The following is a 19,409-nucleotide window of genomic DNA, read 5'->3' as shown; positions in this document are numbered from 1 at the left end:
TTCTATATGGCTACCATTCAACAGTCAGGAGAGAAACTAAGAAATCCGATAAAGTAAGAGAATTTTATAATCATCTTTCTAATACTAGAAGCTTATACAGTAGTGCTACAACTTCTTGGTGTCTAAAGTATTTGAAAATTAAGAGTGAAAAACACATTTTCCTCCAAATCATGACAAATGATATAGCTCTTATAAAAAGCAAAAATGGTATTAAGAAATTTGTCCACAATGACAAAGTTTAAAATATATCTTTAAGGCACCACCCTAAAACAAATTTTTATTTAAACTCATTATAATGTATGTACACTAAAATATCTAGCCAAAAGTTAATCTGAATGCTATTTTGACAGTTTGTGTGAATGAAAAGGTATCAAAAGAAGTAGCAAGTTTTAAGGCCAAATACAGCTGTGACAAAAATGAAAATATCTAAAAAATCACCTCCAGTGACATCTTTTCCAATCTTTCAACTTCCAAAATATCATTCTCCTTATACCCAAGTTGACAATGTGACTATTTTTTAAATTATTTTTACATGAACATGTGCGTGCTCAATCGCTCAATCATGTCTGATTCTTTGAACATGTGCATGCTCAATCGCTCAATCATGTCTGATTCTTTGTGATCCTGTGGACTGTAACCCACCAGGCTCCTCTGTCCATGGGATTTCCCAGGCAAGAACACTGGAGTGGGTTGCCATTTCCTTCTCCAGGGGATCTTTCTGACCCAGGGATTAAATCCATGTCTCCTGTACTGGGGGTAAATTATTTACTGCTGAGCCACCAGGGAAGGCCACATGAACATATATACAGGTATATTTTCCCTAAAATATCTATGGTCTATGGAAGGAATTAGGAAAAGATTATGAAGCTATTATGTATCCTTCAAGCTTCAGTTATAATAAAGTTGAGAGATTTCACCCTCAGCCAAATTAGCAAGAAGATGTGGAGTGATGGAGCATGCGTTTACTTGTTCATTCATTCAACAAATATGTTTCGAGTTGCAATTATATGTCAAGTCCTTTTCTAGGTACTGGAGATTTTAGTGAAAAAGAGAGATTACATACCTACTTTAATGAATCACCCATTCTTGTATGGAAGACAGAGAAGATGCAAATACATAAATAATTTTACTATCATATAGATATGAGTAATCCACAGAAAGTTTAAATAGAATAATAAATGCTACTATGTTTAGATTTTTACAGATTTACATATGGAAGCAAAATTAGAAGTTGCTAGTCATAAAAAGTCAGGAGTAAAGAGCATTCCGAAGGCCTCAATCTGGAATCGCCTTGGGCTGATCAAGAATTATCACAATGGCCAATGAATCTGTACAGGACTGGGATAAGAATGTTCTGGGCTGAGATCAGAGAGGTGAGCAACAGCCAGATCATTGGCATTGTAAACCAGGTTAAGGAGTTTAGTTTGGGAACAACCAGCCACTTGGTTAGGATACTGAATAGAGCTTCTAGGGAAAAAAGGACTAGGGCAGGAAAGGGAAAAAGACATAAGAACGGAACTAGAGATCAATTATTTCAGGAAAGGTAAAATGCTAGAGTAGGCAGAAAACTGTGATTGAAAACGCATGTGGAATGGACTCACTGTCAGTTGAAAAATATGAGTGTCTGCATTAAATGAAAGAATCTCACCTTAAACAAGAAATAAGAGTGCTTAAACTACTAGAAAGCAAGGTCTGTGGACCTACAAAGAATAGGTCTGGATCAGATGATAAAATTATTTCATGTGGTAAGATGGAGAAGCACAAAAATACTGTGAATTTAAATAGATTTTGACTCTTAAATTGAAGGAAACTAGACTGCAAGGTGTTCCATGAAGTCGGGGTATCTTGTGTGAATAGATCAAACTAATCTTTAAACTGACCATCTCTACAAAGGAATCTGAGTCACCGAACACTAGCAGCAAAAGTGGAGGGGCTGTAACACGGCCCACATGGACGAAGTCTGTTCAGTTCGGTTCAGTAGTCATGTCAGACTCTTTGCGACCCAATGCACCGCAGCACACCAGTCCTCCCTGTTCATCACCAACTCCCGGAGACCACCCAAACCCATGACCAATGAGTCAGTGATGCCATCCAACCATCTCATCCTCTGTCGTCCCCTTCTCCTGACCTCAATCTTTCCAGGTATCAAGATCTTTTCAAATGAGGCAGCTATTCACATCAAGTGGCCAAAGTATTGGAGTTTCACCTTCAACATTAGTCCTTCCAATGAACACCCAGGACTGATCTCTTTTAGGATGGACTGGTTGGATCTCCTTGCTGTCCAAGGGACTCTCAGGAGTCTTGTCCAACACCACAGTTCAAAAGCATCCATTCATCAGCACTCAGCTTTCTTTGGAGTCCAACATTCACAATGAAACATGATTACTGGAAAAACCAGAGCTTTGAGTAGATGGACCTTTGTTGACAAAGTAATGCCTCTGCTTTTTAATATTCTGTCTATGCTGGTTATAACTTTCCTTTCAAGGAGTAAGAGACTTTTAATTTCATGGCTGCAGTCACCATCTACAGTGATTTTGGAGCCCCCAAAATAAAGTCTGTCACTGTTTCCACCGTTTCCACATCTATTTGCCATGAAGTGATGGGATCAGATGCCATGATCTTAGTTTTCTGAATGTTGAGCATTAAGCCAACTTTTTCACTCTCCTCTTTCACTTTCATCCAGAGGCTTTTTAGTTCCTCTTCACTTTCTGCCATAAGGGTGGTGTCATCTGCATATCTGAGGTTATTGATATTTCTCCCGGCAATCTTGATTCCAGCTTGTGCTTCCTCTAGCCCAGTGTTTCTCATGATGTACTCTGCATATAAGTTAAATAAGCAGGGTGACAATATACAGCCTTGACGTACTCCTTTTCCTATTTGGAACCAGTCTGTTGTTCCATGACAGTTCTAACTGTTGCTTCCTGACCTTCATATAGGTTTCTCAAGAGGCAGGTCAGATGGTCTGGAATTCCCATCTCCTTCAGAATTTTCCACAGTTTATTGTGATCCACACAGTCAAAGGTTTGGCATAGTCAATAAAGCAGAAATAGATGTTTTTCTGGAACTCTCTTGCTTTTTCCAGTGGATGTTGGCAATTTGATCTCTGGTTCTTTTGCCTTTTCTAAAACCAGCTTGAACATCTGGAAGTTCACGGTTCATGTATTGCAGAAGCCTGGCTTGGAGAATTTTGAGCATTACTTTACTAGTGTGTGAGATGAGTGCAATTGTGTGGTACTTTGAGCATTCTTCGGCATTTCCTTTCTTTGGGATTGGAATGAAAACTGACCTTTTCCAATCCTGTGGCCACTGCTGAGTTTTTCAAATTTGCTGGTATATTGAGTGCAGCACTTTCACAGCATCATCTTTTAGGATTTGGAATAGCTCAACTGAAATTCCATCACCTCTACTAGCTTTGTTCGTAGTGATGCTTTAAGGCCCACTTGACTTCACATTCCAGGATGTCTGGCTCTAGATGAATGATCATACCATGGTGATTATCTGGCTTGTGAAGATCTTTTTTGTTCAGTTCTTCTGTGTATTCTTTCCACCTCTTCTTAATATCTTCTGCTTCTGTTAGGTCTCTACCATTTCTTTCCTTTATTGAGCCCATCTTTGCATGAAATGTTCCCTTGGTATCTCTAATATTCTTAGAACAGAGCTAAAATCTTAAGTTTTGTTTTAAAAAAATAGTGTATATGTTATCCCCTAAGTTATTATATAAATTCTGGGGAAATATTTGAGTTATAAATATAAATCAAATTTTTCTTCCTGAAGCTATTATAAAACTAAGTCTTCAAGATAAATATTGCAGTTATATGTCTGGCATTCCATTAAAAATATGCAATCTCAAGTCTGGAAAGAACCATTCAACTCACACAATAGATAATAACTCTAAGATTATGTCTGCTAAAAATCACTAAGTTTCATATGAGGAAACTGTGACTACAAATTCACTCTGTTCTTGAGCCACCCACCCAATTACATATGAAGAAACAAGTCCTTCTTCATGTTGAGAAACATGTGATATCTGTACTATGGCATTCTCTACCCACTTGTCTAAATTCAGTGCAAATAGGCTATGTATAAAACACATTAATCTAGTTCTAGAAGACACCTGTCTTCAAATATTTGTCTTTTTATTTACAAGATTTAAGCAAATACAATATTGTTTTCCTTAAATCAAACTTTACTTCTTTCCTTTTCTTCTTTTATTTCTACTTCATTCTTCTATTAACATGTGCTGCTCTGATGGTTTATTTCTAATTAAAATCACAGGTCTACAAAATAAGGTGATTCTCAACAGGTTATTAAAATGCTTTGGGAGAAGCCTCTAAGAGCTGGTTAAGGGATTTTGATTTGAGTTTCTCTTCTAATAACTAAGTGAAATGTCATTACATCATTAGATTGACAGTTCCAAGTTTATTTGTGCATCTTAGAATTAATGATATTACTATGTATGATTCAAAGAGTTGCTATGAGTAGTCACTGAGCTTTTGTGTGAAAAAGTGTTCAACTAATGGCAACATGCTACATAAATGCTACAAATTATATTGAAATGCTTGTTATCAAAAAATGACTGAGTGATACAAAATACCTAATCCAATTTAGTGTCATATCTATATCTATCTATCTATCCATAGAGAAAGGGTAGAAGAGGAGGGAGGAAGCAGGAAGGAAAGGGAGGAGAGAGAGAGAGATGACTGCTATTATTTCTTTCCTTTAATTAACTGTCATTTCCCATTTTTTTGTGTTTCTTTATGCATAACTGAAAGACTCTACCTTCCTGCCATCACCTTCATCTTGGCTGTATTAATAAATTACTTCTTTCCTGATTTCTCCCTAAAGTAAGTATGACAGCTGCAAAATTGCTTTATAGGCTGGGTACAATTGCACTCATTTTGTATGCTAGTAAGGTTATTCTCAAAATCCTTCAAGCTAGGCTTCAGCACTATGTGAACTGAGAACTTCCAGATGTACAAACTGGATTTAGAAAAGGCAGAGGAACCGGAGATCAAATTGCCAACATTTCTTGGGCAATAGACAAAGCAAGCAAATTCCAGAAAAACATCTACTTCAGCTTCATTGACTATGCTAAAGCCACTGACTGTGTGGATCACAACAAACTGGAAAATTCTTAAAAAGATAAGAATATGAGACCTTACCTGCCTGCTCACCTTACCTGCTACCTGAGAAATCTGTATGCAGGTCAAGAAGCAAAAGTTGGAACCTTAATGGAATAACAGACTGATTCAAAATTGGGAAAGGAATAAGAAAAGGCTCTAGTGTCACCCTGTTTATTTAACTTATATTTAGGGTACATCATGCAAAATGCCAGGCTGAATGAATCAAAAGCTATAATCAAGACTGCCAGGAGAACTAGTCACAAACTCCAATATGCAGATGATACCAGTCTAATGGCAGAGAGTGAAAAAGCTGCCTTAAAACTCAACATGCAAAAAACTATGATCACGGCATCCAGTTCCATCACTTTATGACAAATGGATGGGGAAGAAGTGGAAGCTGTAACAGATTTTATTTCCTTGGGCTCCAAAATGATTGTGAATGGTGAGTGCAGCCATGAAATTAAATGACACCTGCTCCCTGGAAGGAAAGCTATAACAAACCTAAAAAGTAAAGACATTACCTTGCTGACAAAGGTCCATATAGTTAAAGTTATGATTTTTCCAGTAGTGATGTATGGATATAAGACTCGGACCATAAGGAAGGCTTAGCACCAAAGAATTGATGATTTCAAGTTGTGGTGCTGGAGAGTCCCTTGACTCTTGAGAGTTCCTTGGATTGTAAAGAAATCAAACCAGTCAATCCTAAAGGAAATCAACCCTGAATATTCATTGGAAGGACTGATGTTGTAGCTGAAGCTCCGATACTTTGGCCACCTGATGTGAAGAACTGACTCATTGGAGACCCTGATGTTGAGAAAGATTGAAGGCAAAAGGAGAAGAGGGCAGCAGAGGATGAAATGGTTAGATATCTTCACTGAGTGAAGGGACATGAATCTGAGCAAATTCCGGGAGATGGTGAAGGACAGGAAAGCCTGTGGTGCTGCTGTCCACAGGGTGGCAAAGAGCCAGATACGACTTAGCAATTTAACAACAACAAAGTAATCTCTAACAATTGTCATAAATGTTCCACTTCTACCTGACTAAGGTAGAAAATACCAGGTAGAAACTACATCATGGGAGTTCTAATACAGAGAAAACTCTGATTTAATTCTGGGTCTTAGAAGAAATGGCTCAGAAGTGATGACTTTTCTACCTGTATATGACGAAGCAACCTTTAGAGTATATGCATATATTATTTAACTCAACAGATTCTTCTAATGCTTGTCTTATGTAGTGTTCATATGCTCTATGTGTACATGCATCTTTCCTTGCAAACTGAGTTTCTTGCTCTTTTCTAAAACAGAGCTTGTTACAGGAAAATAAACACTTTTAAATGTTTTAAACTTTCATCAAAAGACTGAACTTTCAAGTTCTGAAAGCAATATAAGACATCCTGAGACTAGTGGAAAAAGCAAACACCTGTTATGAATAAAGCTAAAGGGAAATTAAATTCCCAGTGTTAAAAAACAAAAGAAACAACATTAAAAGATTATTTTTAATTGTCTTTCAACCATGATATCTTCCATGTTCTAAAAATAAAAGAAAAATTGTGGCTCACTGTGGTTGCTTATACTGAAATACTGCAATAGAAATATCTCAAATATTTGTTAAAATGAATAAGCAGAGAATAAAATTCTGGTACTGATACAAATTTGAAAAAAAATCAGCTCTTGAAAGCACATTATTTTCATTTAAATTAAATAAAATGTCACAACTGTCTCTTTGCAAACATAATGCAAACAGATTTCAATTAATGATAACAAAAGTATAACTCTGGAATTTATTCTTTGGAGAATACAAATATTCCTTTAATTTCCCTTCGTCTACTCTCCTCTTAAAGAATGTTAACATTTTAATGGTAGAGAAAATGTGCCTTCAGAATATTCCAGATAATTTCTTTGAAAATCTTTATAACGATAGTAATGAGGCACTTTACCTTAATCCCATTGACACCTGTACTTGACATGTAGAAAAAAAAAAAAAAAAGCAGCAAAAATTATACATATTTTGACAGAGATCTGTCTTGTTAGTGAGTGCTTTCTCCCCATCCTAAGCTAATCATAACTGGCATTTCTGAAGGTAGTTGAGAAGAATGAAAATGTTTTTGGTATTATTTTTCCAAATAATAAGGGACTTTTACCAATCAACCCCATCCTCAGCACATATACAAAATGAATGCCTAAATGCTGGTTCACAAGCAAGCAGACATGTTAACAGTCTCACAGGTCAAAACAACTGACTGTGTTTTTATATTATGATACATATATAGAGAGTGTAATTATTACTGGACACTTACTTTTAAAAACTGACATGCTGATTTTTAATTTGTGTACAGAGGCATGATGTCAAGCTTGCCTCTAACAACAGTGTGTAACCCGTAAAACATCTGGGCTATCTCAGCTCTTCCCACTGTCCTGAGCCACTGTGACTGATATAAAAGGGTTCCTTTTAAACAAATATGAGTGTTCCCTGGAGGGAGCATCATGCCATCCTGTTGCTTTGAATTTTATGTATTATCTGTCTTCATTATTTAATCATGTGCCCTTAAGGTCTGCATGGTTTCATCAACTTCACTATCAAAAGGAATTTTTTAAATGGATCATTGCTAAACAGTCACCACCATTGTTGATTTATAACAAGAGCTACAGAAAAGAATAGTCCTGATCTAATTCAGGTAGTGTCTGTGATCACTATTTTCACAGTATCTCTAACAGCTTGGAGAGAAGCAGTTATATGTAAAAGCTGTTTGCTCTTTCATCCATATAGAGGATTTTTTTTTCATCTACAAGGTCTAATCATCTCTGGATCTTTTTTCCTCATGACATCTGTTATTTTCTAATTCAACAACAAAATTAACTGGTTTTGAAGTTATCAGAGTCTAAGGAAAAAAATGAATCATTGAAATATACTATTTTGAATTTGTATATTATCTTTGTGTTTAATCAAACAATGATTTCTCTAATTTAGCTCAATGTATTTATCCCTTTTTACCTCACATTAATAATATCAAAGGGAGGGTACATCTGTCACTTATTATTCAATTTCTTCAAACCTGGGAAGATTAGTAAAGACAGGAAATTTCACTGGGCTTATAGCCTAATTAAAAGCAACAGGCTTAACTATGAATAGTTTTTCAAAACGCTCAAACTTTTTTTTCTTTTTTTGCTTATCTAAGCTTAAGATGTTCATTAGTAACTCATTAAAGACTTAGTTACAGTTCAGTGGTGAGTCCTGAATATAATGATGGAATGTGTGTACAAATGTGTAGACTCATAATTAGAGAAACTGTCACATTTGGGGGTTAAGAATATACAATGCAGTATTTGAAAAACACTATGGAAAGTAAGTGACCCAAGACAGTGTAGTATTTTAAAATTTGCTAACTATCCAGGTCATTTGGTTTTTAGGTCTAATTCTTAAAGGTATGTTTTAATGACCACATTTTCCCAAGATTAAATGTGTGAAGCTTGGTTCTAAGGCCTTTCTATACATTATTTTACTTAATCCTCATAGTACAACAAAGTAGGCCTAATTACCCTTATAAAAAATAAGAAAACCGTGATTCACATGGTTAAGGTCATGTTTCTTGGAAGTAACAGAATTGGAATTAGATTCTAAGGCCTGAAATCTTTTCACTTCATTCAATAGAACCATGCAAATTAGAATTCCAAAGCAGTTTAAATTGAATAATACTATAAACTTCAGTTCTGGGCTTCATGTAAGCATTATTTTCTAAATAGGACATCTTCCTTTATTCAAGGTTTCTTAAAAATGTAACAGCTGTTCAGTAATAACATTTATAAATCATTATCTTTATTTAGTCCTAATCTTTTCTCCTGAAATAGTATTATTTCAGATAAGTCCAGTGGGCTGAAATAGTGCAAGTTGACTAGGATTCTTTCCAAATAATATTTCAAGTCCTTTTCCATTTCTCATCTTTTTCTGTTTAAAGATGTGATATGAGTGAGTCCAAAGGATACTAAGTAACATGTGTAGATTTGACAGACACAAGAAATAGCATAACTTTCTTAAGATTTAAAGAGGCATTGAGTTGTTTGTAGAACACACCAGAGAAAATAAGTGTATGGAAATAAAAGATGCACTGTTTATAATTTGAGCAAAGACACAAAAAATGTAAAAAAGAGGGCTTTCTGAATCTGGTAGAAGAATTCAGACTAGAACAAAAATAGAAATGCTTCTGGCCATCAAATTAAAGCTTAATGTTCTTTATCATTTTCTTAAGGAGGAGTAATTGGAAACTAACTAGAAGAATTCAATGAATTACCTAACTATTCTGTGTATCATTCACCACTATTCAATTCACATATCAGAATAAAGTTTCAATCATTGTCAATTAGTAGTTTTTGCAATCATAAAAAAACAAGTTAATGAACTATTTTTAGGAATAAGTAAAAAAGAAGGTGGAGTGGGGCTAGACAAATGATATATGATTTCAAAGTGAATTTAAAATAGCTGAGATTTAAGTGGGCAAATCCAAGCAAAAAGCCTCTTAGAAAATGCATCTAAAGATTTCTTAAATCCAAATGTACTGTAACAATGGTACCCTGTGACCTTTTTACAAAAAATATATTTATATAAAGAATACTTAGAAATGAAAAATAAAAATTAAGAAATGATTAAATCATATTTCTTCAAGTAAGATATGCAAATAACCAAGTACACGAAAATGAGCTCAAGATTATACATTAGACAAATGTAAGTCAAGATTGGGAGTTTAGGATTGACATGTACAAACTACTATATTTAAAATAGATCATCAAAAAGAAATTACTGAGTAGCAAAAAAAAAAAAATTATACAATGAGATACTACTTCATTTTGACCAGATTGATTAAAAGAAAAAAGACAGTAACAAATATAGTTGAGAATGCAAGAATGTTTGCAACGTATCACTGTGCAACCACTTTGGAAAGTAGTTTAGCACTTCCTCAAAATGTTAAATATAGTAATCATGTGACTCAGCAAGTCCACTCCTAGGTTTATACCCAAGAAAAGTGAAAACGTCCACACAAAAATTTATGCATGAATTTTCATAAAAACATTATACAGAATAGCCAAAAGTGGGGAATAATCCAAATTTCCATCCACAGATAAATATAATGTGGTATATTTATACAACAGATTACTTGGAAACAAACAAGAACCACTGATACATGCCATGGTATACATATATTTTTAAAATATTATGCTAAATGAAAGAAGCAAGTTGCAATGTCTACAATAGGGAAAAGCATAGATACATTGATTACTGATGGTCAGGGACTGGGTCTTCCCAAGGGGAAGATGGATGTGACTACTAATGGATATAGGATTTCTTTTTGGAGGACTAATTACACTCTAAAAGGTGCACGACTATGCAAACACTAAAATCCACTAAACTAAATTTTATGGTATATGAAATATATCTCAAGAAAGATATTTTAAGTACCCATTTATACATTAAAAAAGATATTGATGCATCAAATCTAATTTTTAAAAAACTACCATATATTTTAAAAATATTTTCTTCTTCCTTCATCACAAGAGGACAAGATTTTCAAACTTATTTATAGGTGTGGCTATGAGGCAGAGTTTTAATTAATGGAAGCGGAAACAAAAGTAATGCGCACTATTTCCAAGCATATCCATATAAGAACCTCCCACTGGAATCCTCCCAATACTCTTCTTCCTTCTGTGGATAGGAATGACAATGAGCCTCAGAAAGATATTGGAACTCTTGTGCCATTAATAGACTGAGTCTATAAATAACTGTGAGAACAAGAGAATGGCATCCCCTCTGTCCTTCAAACACAGAGATATGCACACACGTGCACAAACACACACACACACACACACACACACACACACACACATACTGCCCAACCAGAAACATTTATCTTTCTTGAAACGTTTGGTGAACAAGAATATATTCTCTAGAAGCTATTATTCATTTTGAATTCTACTGTGACCACAGCCAAAGTTTACGCTATCTAATACATTAAGAATGGAAATTAAAGTAGGCAACTCAAAGAAGTCTTTCTCCAGAAGTTCCATAGTATATAATTCGAAACACATACACACACAATTGATTTGATCCTTATTTGACTCTTTCTTGTCTTAGATATTTGATTTTCTGAGGAGTCATTCCTTGAAAATTACAATACAAATATAGAGTGCAGTGATTTTTCAGGAATCTCATTTTCAAAATTGATCAATTACACTAATTTTGATATTATATCTTAATTACTGTTCTTTCATAATATATATGTTAAATTTATATCTACCTATTATTCTTTTCACTTTTGTAAAATTTTGCTTAATATTCTATATATATATATCAATATATATTTTAGAATAATTTTGTTAAATTTCTACATGGAAAAGCTCACATCAGTACTCTGAAAGCAGTTGTGTGAACATACATAAAATTTAACTTGGAAATAACTTACAATTTTGCTGTTCCTAGTCTTTTTTTATTCAGGAACATGGTATATTGGGTGTTTTATTTTATAATTCACAGTAAGTTTCACAGTTTTCTTCTCCTAGGTTTAATGTAGCTCCTCCTATATTTCCTAAGTAACTCAGGCATTTCATTTCTACTGTGATGTAATCATATATGCATGTATGAATCATAAACCTGAACTTAGTGCTTTCATTGATTCTGGAAAGTTATTATATTATTGATTTTCTGAATGCATCATAATCTACCTGCAAATAACAATTATATCTTAATATTTGAATATTTATTCTTGTTTACATTTGTTGATTATTATAGTAGCCAAAACTTGTGGAATTATTTTAAATAAATGGTGGTGATAATAAGTAAGGCTGTTTTGATCATTTATGACCATTTATTTTATATAGTTGTGAGTCAAAAATGAGTCATTCTTTTACTTTCCATATTATCAAGAGATTTTCTTCTATGGGTACAAAGATACAGTCAAATTTTATATACAACCATGTTCCCTTATACTGCGATTTGTAACTGTAATGTATCAATGACCTTCAGTGCTGAGCCAATAATCTATGGTTATATACACAATTATTTCTTATATAACATGCATTCATAATTTTTTAAACTTTAATGAAGGGCTAGAAATGTCTTAATTTTAAGGTGAAATCAGTATTAAAGACACAACTTTTATTTCTAAAGTTAATCCACTTTTTAAAAATATGCGCTTGCACGACTGCAAAAAATATCTAACAACCATTAGTATTAATTGTACCACCAGGTCATGGGATTATTGAATTTTTGCCTTCTGATATAAATTTGTTTGAAGAGGATTACTTAAACAATAAAATAGGTGACACTGGTAATGACAGACAAAGAAATATACGAGACTATGTTCTTATACTTTATCAAGCTATAACCTTGACTTCATGACATTCATATCACCACAAACTACAGTGTGCATAGATCAAATAAACACAGAAAGTTTATCAAGTGTCACTGTGAGAGCCTAGTTTTGTTTGAAGGTGTCTAGCCATTACTTTTGGAAATTACAACCAGCATATTTCTCTTGCAAATCCTTAGCTAGCCTAACTCCTTTGGTCAAATAATTCATACACAGTTTTTCTGATACAAAGACAAGTTTTTATATTTAAAGAAACTAGTTCTGCTATGATGGTAAAGAAACATAGATTCAAATAAAATAAAAATATAATTATTAAAATAAAGTTTATTTTTAATTCATCAATTAAAAATCTGAAATAAATTAGAGAATGACTTAACTCTAGTTTTCAACAGGGCCTTATTCTGAACTGTCAAAACAGATCATAATGTAACATTGATATATAGCATCTTATTTGCATGATAAGACTCTTTCCTATTGCATTTCAATTTTTTGATTGGTCATTAAGCAATTATTTTCCAATCTGAATGCAGGAAATAATTGTATGAAAAATGCCCTATGGCTATTTACATGAAATTATAAATGTAAGAGCACTATTCTTACATTGAGAATGAAAATAAATAGCAATGCAAAGAAGAGGGAGACAATTAGATACTTATATATTACACATCAAACTACTTGAAATGTATTCAACATCAAGTGCACAACGACCATCCTAGTATAATCAGTTTACCCCAAAGCCAAGAAGCACAAAAAATAATATATGATTCTAAACCCTTGAAACAGTCATAGTACATAAAATCTGAAGATAGAAAATGCTACTTTGCTCTCAAAGTGCACATTTCTTACTTGTAGAGGAGTATTACCACAATAAAATTCACACATAACATGTTTTGCAGATGCAAAGACAAAATAAAATTATTTTCCAATTGCCAAACTGCATACTGAATGCACAGAGAAGGCTCCTAAACACATTCTTACAAAGGAAAGCTGTCAGATGTACATATTGGTAGTACATACTGTTGTATTAGAGACTGCATAGTTAACTTTTGAAATATATATTAATATTTATTTTGAATTTCAGTACCAAGTGGCTAATGCATTAATAGATGCTATTGGATGTGTTCTCAATAATCTCATGTATCATGATGATGACAAAGATTTCTCAGTATAACATATTTGACCATACAGATAGTGATATTACTGCAAGTATTACAAATTATCTAGGCTGGCAAGCATTATAAACATTTAAAGGATGATTAATTTCTAGAAAAAAAATAGCTAAGCAGAGCTTAGAAGTCAACCTACCACTTTCACCATTAATAAAACATGACTTCATAAAAAAATTTATATGGTAATATTTTCTGTGGTAAAATATAATTTGGTACTTTCTCAAGCTTCACATATTATTAGAGGTTAAAATATTTTGAATTATTATTTTAAATCATTGGCACATTAAATATTACTATAACTAAAAATAGATTAATAATAAAACAAATTACAAAAACCATAATAGTACAAGATATATGTGTTTGATCATTGTTTTGTCCCTGCTAAGAACTGTTTATAATAACTAATTTGTTAGCTTTAAAGTTCATTAATATATAAATACACATGCAACTTTACCAACACAAAATAAACTTGGGAAAAAGTACATATATGGTGGCTCATGAAAGAATTTTCTAAATTCTACTTTTTTCTGCAAAGATATCATTAAAAATACTGTTTCCTTTTACATATAGTAAGCTACAATGATCCTGTTTTCTATCTCTATCATTGTGATATACTTGCTAAGTACAGTTTAATGAACACAAGATGCAGTTAAAATATTTGAGCATCGCAATCACCTTCTCAACTCCCAACCCATTATGGCTTGGGTGACGTACCTCCCAAGAACAGGTCTCCTAGTGTGGGTCCTATACTGAACCATGATATTGTTTTACCGCCAGTCAGGATGAGTCCCAGGTGCTCATGGTATCACTGGATTTTTGTTCTCTGATCTCTCTATTTTCCCTTGCTCCCAACCACATCATTAGAACAAAAAAGTCTTTTATCTTCATGCAACACTACATTAGTTAACACCAAAGAACTGGCCATCTGCTTTCACTACTTCTCTTTACTTCTGCCAGGTCTCATTGCATTATAGATAAGGATTTTATGGTTATACAGGAAGGAGACACAGTCATGGGAAACAGAAAAATAGAAATACAGAGGTACACAGAGACATAAAATATGGACAGATAAACATAGAACCAGAGACATTTCTTAAGTTTAAAGTTGTATATATATATATATATATACACAAAATGTGGATATACTAATTAAGTTTATTTTCCTATAAAAAATACTGGCCAGACTCTCTAGGATGATGTGGGAGATTACTCAACTAGTGTAAATATTATTCAGAATTAATTATTTAGCTTAGTTTCTAATTTTACCCATGCAGAAATCATGCAAAAAATGCATCACTTACAATTACATACTACTACCACTGACAATAGAGAATTATATACTAAAATATAATATACTGACAATTATATATTAAGTCTTTATATATATATCTGATATATATAATCAGTTTGACAATAATTTTGTTTAGATTCTAGTATTAAAATTTTCTGGCAAAATCAAAATGCTGAGGTTCTAGTAGCAAAAGACTTCAATTCTCAGGGTAAGAATAAGGATAATTGTATATATTCCTTATCTAATGCTGAGAGGTTTAGCTCTATTTCAAAGTAATTAGGGGTAGGAAAATAAAACAGAAAAAAGATTAACTGAGTGCCAAGCACTATGTTAGAACTATGTGTATGTCATTCATTTCTTAAAATAACCCTACATGGAGTGTTTGTTCTTACAGATGAAAAGCAGGATTACAAATTTTAAGTTACTATAAGCTTGAGGGAAGAATTTAGAATCCCTTGTTCATTACCATAGCTTTAGTAGCTAGCACAGTCATCTGACTCACAGTCTATGATAAATGTTATTTGTTACCTAATTTACCAAGTAACTGTTACAGAACTTGTAGGCAGTAGAGCTGAAATTTTATCTCAGATCTGTTAAGACTTCAAAGCCCAGTTGGTCTATGCCCAGAACATGGAAGAGGCAGAAATCTACCTTTTTACCTCATCTGTTCACAAGAACCAGGAGAGCTGATGTGGAATTTTCTACAGGGAAGAATGGCTTTAATAGGAACTGATTATTTACCTGCAGTTAAGACCAGAGCTCAAGAAGCTAAATCCTTCATTTTAAGACCTCTCTGGGTCTCATGTGCAACTTTAGTCAAGTTGTTTGGTCACTTGGTACCCCAATACTTTCACTATAAAAAGTTATATACAAAGTAGTGATGATAATAATAAGTAATATTAAACCCATGAGAATGCTGTGATAATTAATTGTACCAAATACATTTAAAGTTTATGGCTATTGAATCACTATGTCCTTGTCACTCAGTCATGGCCAACTCTTTGTGACCCCATGGACTGTAACATGCCAGGCTCCACTGTCCTTGGAATTCTTCAGGCGAGAATACTGGAGTGGGTAGACATTCCCTTCTCCAGGTGATCTCCTTGATCTAGGTCTCAAACCCGGGTCTCCTGCATTGCAGGTGGATTCTTTACTGTGTGAGACACCAGGGAAGTAGTCATCATTATTATATACTCTGGAGAAAAGGCCAGAAATTTGGGTCATGTCCAGAAAAGTTAATTCTCTCTGATCAGGAGAAGAAATATAGCTAGGCGTTGCATCAACAGTAGGCAAGGACATGCTATCCAGGGATGTTTTGGAAAAAAAGTACCTCTATTACTAAGACATCTATTTTATTTCAGTCCTCTCAGGTTTCAAGCTATATGGTATTCCTTCAAGCCAAGACTGGTGGGGACTCCAAAAATGTCTAATTCCATTATATTTCTGCACTGATCAAAGGCACACACACTTTCTGTTTATGAGCAAGCTGAACTCAAAAAATCTGCTTACATGGAGCCCTTCATTTACAAGTTTGAAGTGGCATCACAAGGCAATGGAGAAAGCCTTCCACAGAAGGCAGTCAAAACTGACTTGTATTTTCTCTGGTGAAAAATTTTAAAATACTTACACAAGGTAATAAGAATAAAGTTTATAAGTGGAAAGTTTCTATACTGTTTAGCCTGATATGCATAGGATGATATAAAGTAGTTCACAGAAAATGAAAACATTATTTTAGTTTTTTAGTCAAAATATTTTATATATTTTTATATACCAGGGTCAATAGTTTCTGTACTTTATTAGTTTTTAAATACTTATTAGAGTTGCTTGAAGAGATTATATGTGTGTTTCTGTATGCTTATTCAATACAGGTCTCAACTCAAGAATCATGGTGTAAGGCTCAGTGATCTTTGGGACCCATGAGGTACAAAGTAGGTGTCAGGTTTAGGAGACCAGAAACTGCACCTCTGAAAAGAAAGTCTTTCTTACAATGTGTATTTCTGCTATTTTTAACCTACCTTGCTCTAATAGTACAATTTTAGACTGACTTTGTAAACATGAATTGTACATATACTTAAGAGTTTTTTTTCCTGAATATCAGTATCAAATGAAGAAGCTCTCAGGGTAAGCTAATTCTTAGCTGTTACAATTTACTAGAACAAAAATATACGGGAAGGGTAGATAGTATGATGAAGGAAATTAACATGTTCAATCACTTAATATCAGTCATGTTCTGTGCTAGATTTTTTACATATCCTATTTATTTAATCTTCAAATAAACTTACGAGTGAGACATTTTCATAATATCAAAAAGGCTAAGTAGAATCATCTTTAGGTACACTGACAATTAGAAAAGCATTTGTTTAAAAGAACATAATTCCTATACTGTGCCATATCACAAAATGTTATACATGCCCAAGTATATGAATGTGCAAGTGTCACATCAGTATAAGAATTGAGGGAAAAATTTGAAATATTTAACAATTTTACATTGTTTAAAATGAGATGGTTGTATAATTTTACTTTTATTTTTTAAAAAAGCACTATCTTATAGCAATTTGTTAGAAATAAAGTTGTGAAAGCAGGGAAACTTTAGGGGAAATGTCAAAAGACAAGTGATTTTATCCCATTTTTATAATGACAGTAGAATGCAATTCATGTTAAAACATATGAATGAGTCAAATTAAGAACTGCATCACTGAAAAACTACAATAGATTTCTACAGTCAATTAAAAACCAAAAATGAGCCAAGGAGGCTAAAAAGTCATTTCAGCTGCCTGCTAAACTCTAATACTCTGAGACCTCCTAAGCAGTGGCAAGTACAGCTGTGTCCTTTTTTCTTTGCTATAATTATCATTAACATATGCGACAGTGACTGTATTATGCCATTTTAATCTAAGGGCAAAACCAATGATAATCAGTAGAAAACTTTAAATTGGGAAAAAGTAACATATGTATAGACTTTAATCTGGCAATTTTTAGAGGGATTAAATAAATATTATTCTAAGTGGTACAGAATTTGTTTTGCTTATTTATTGACTAATTAGATGTTTTATAAAAATTTGCAAAGAAAGATAGATTATTTCTTAACTATCATACTCATGCTATAAGTACCAAGATGTCTAAATGAACATGTATACAGTCTTTTATGAGTATATTAGCATGTTTCAGGAAAAATACATTTTTGCTTATGTTGATACTGTTTTGATAATGCTTTTTATCTCTTTTCTCGTTAAAAGGGATATCACAATTCTGTCTTAATGAGAGGTTTCAATTTAATTTTGTGTGTTAAGGATTGAGCATGTTACTAAACACTCAGAAACAAATAATTACTGGGTTCAGGAAAGTAGAATTTGGGAGTGTTTTCTTTCGAAAGGGCATTTACTATATTAAAAGCTATTTTACTTAGCAAAACAGGTCATTTAAATTCATAATAAATGATAGTTAATAATTTAAATGATACTCTTTAAGGGTGATAAAAAATAATAAAACATGAAATTAAAAAAATAATTTGGTTAGATACACATTTTAAATGGTATTTTAAGAAATAAAACTCAACATTCTATTTATTACAGCTTAAAGTACATTACTTACAGCTATTATTACATGGTAGGCAAAAACTGCAAAATCATAGCACAAAAATTTAAAATAAAGGATCTAATGTAAATTACTGAGACAACATTAAGTGTCACAGAAAAATATAATTAAAAGTCTTACCATGAATTATCGGTGCTAAGAGCATCATGAAGACTAGTAGCTGTGATGGCCACATTGTCGTGAGCTCGGCAGTGAGGATGCCTCAGGAGTGAGTATTCTAAACTTAAAATAAGTGTCTTTCTGATTCTTTTTCTGTATCCCAAGATGGATGATTAAAAATAAAACAGCTCAAAAAGAAATATTCTTCAAAACAGAAACACCAATACCCAATTCAGAATCCTGCAAACAAGAAAAAAAAAAAAGTTATTAAATATAGGTTTTATCATTTCCTTGAAAGTTTCCTTGCTGACAAGAACATCTGTATACCTCCTCCCTTCCTCATTGTAATCAATACACACATCCTACATAAAAATAAGTAAGTAACCTAAAAGACATTATTAACTTACGTATTACCACAGTATTTATTTCCCAACCCCCAAACTTACTGACACAAGTAATTCAGTCTCACTGGACAAATTAATATAAATAAACTATACTATTAGTATAATAATTAATTTGTATAATTTGTCAATAGGTTTAAACATTTGGTGTTTACTTAGGGTAAATATTATCCACAAATATAATTTTTACTAATAATAGAAAAGTTTTTAAAAAACCATTCATTATGATTACTATATGTGTGAACAAAAAAGTTAAATGTATGAGTCCTACTTTCATTCTAGACCCTGAGAATAATTCAGAAATTATTCTAAATTTTAACTATATTACTTTTCTAATTATTTTTGTAATTAAATTTGTGAAAATTATAATTTATGTTA

General features: G+C 32.9%; 1 protein-coding gene across 23 annotated transcripts in view; it reads right to left on the bottom strand.

Moving 5' to 3' along the window:
* Positions 1-19,409, bottom strand: part of ADGRL3 (adhesion G protein-coupled receptor L3) — a 945,175-nt gene that overhangs the window by 565,397 nt on the left and 360,369 nt on the right. For all 23 annotated transcript variants that reach the window (XM_027544604.1, XM_027544589.1, XM_027544593.1 and 20 more), the window contains exon 3: positions 18,652-18,870. In XM_027544604.1, coding sequence (XP_027400405.1) covers positions 18,652-18,706 — 55 coding nt within the window. In that variant the 5' untranslated portion in view covers positions 18,707-18,870. The remainder of the gene's footprint in view (positions 1-18,651; positions 18,871-19,409) is intronic.

Source organism: Bos indicus x Bos taurus, chromosome 6 (assembly GCF_003369695.1).
Source record: "Bos indicus x Bos taurus breed Angus x Brahman F1 hybrid chromosome 6, Bos_hybrid_MaternalHap_v2.0, whole genome shotgun sequence".
Classification (NCBI taxonomy): Eukaryota; Metazoa; Chordata; class Mammalia; order Artiodactyla; family Bovidae; genus Bos; species Bos indicus x Bos taurus.
This window is presented reverse-complemented; position numbering and strand designations above follow the sequence as displayed.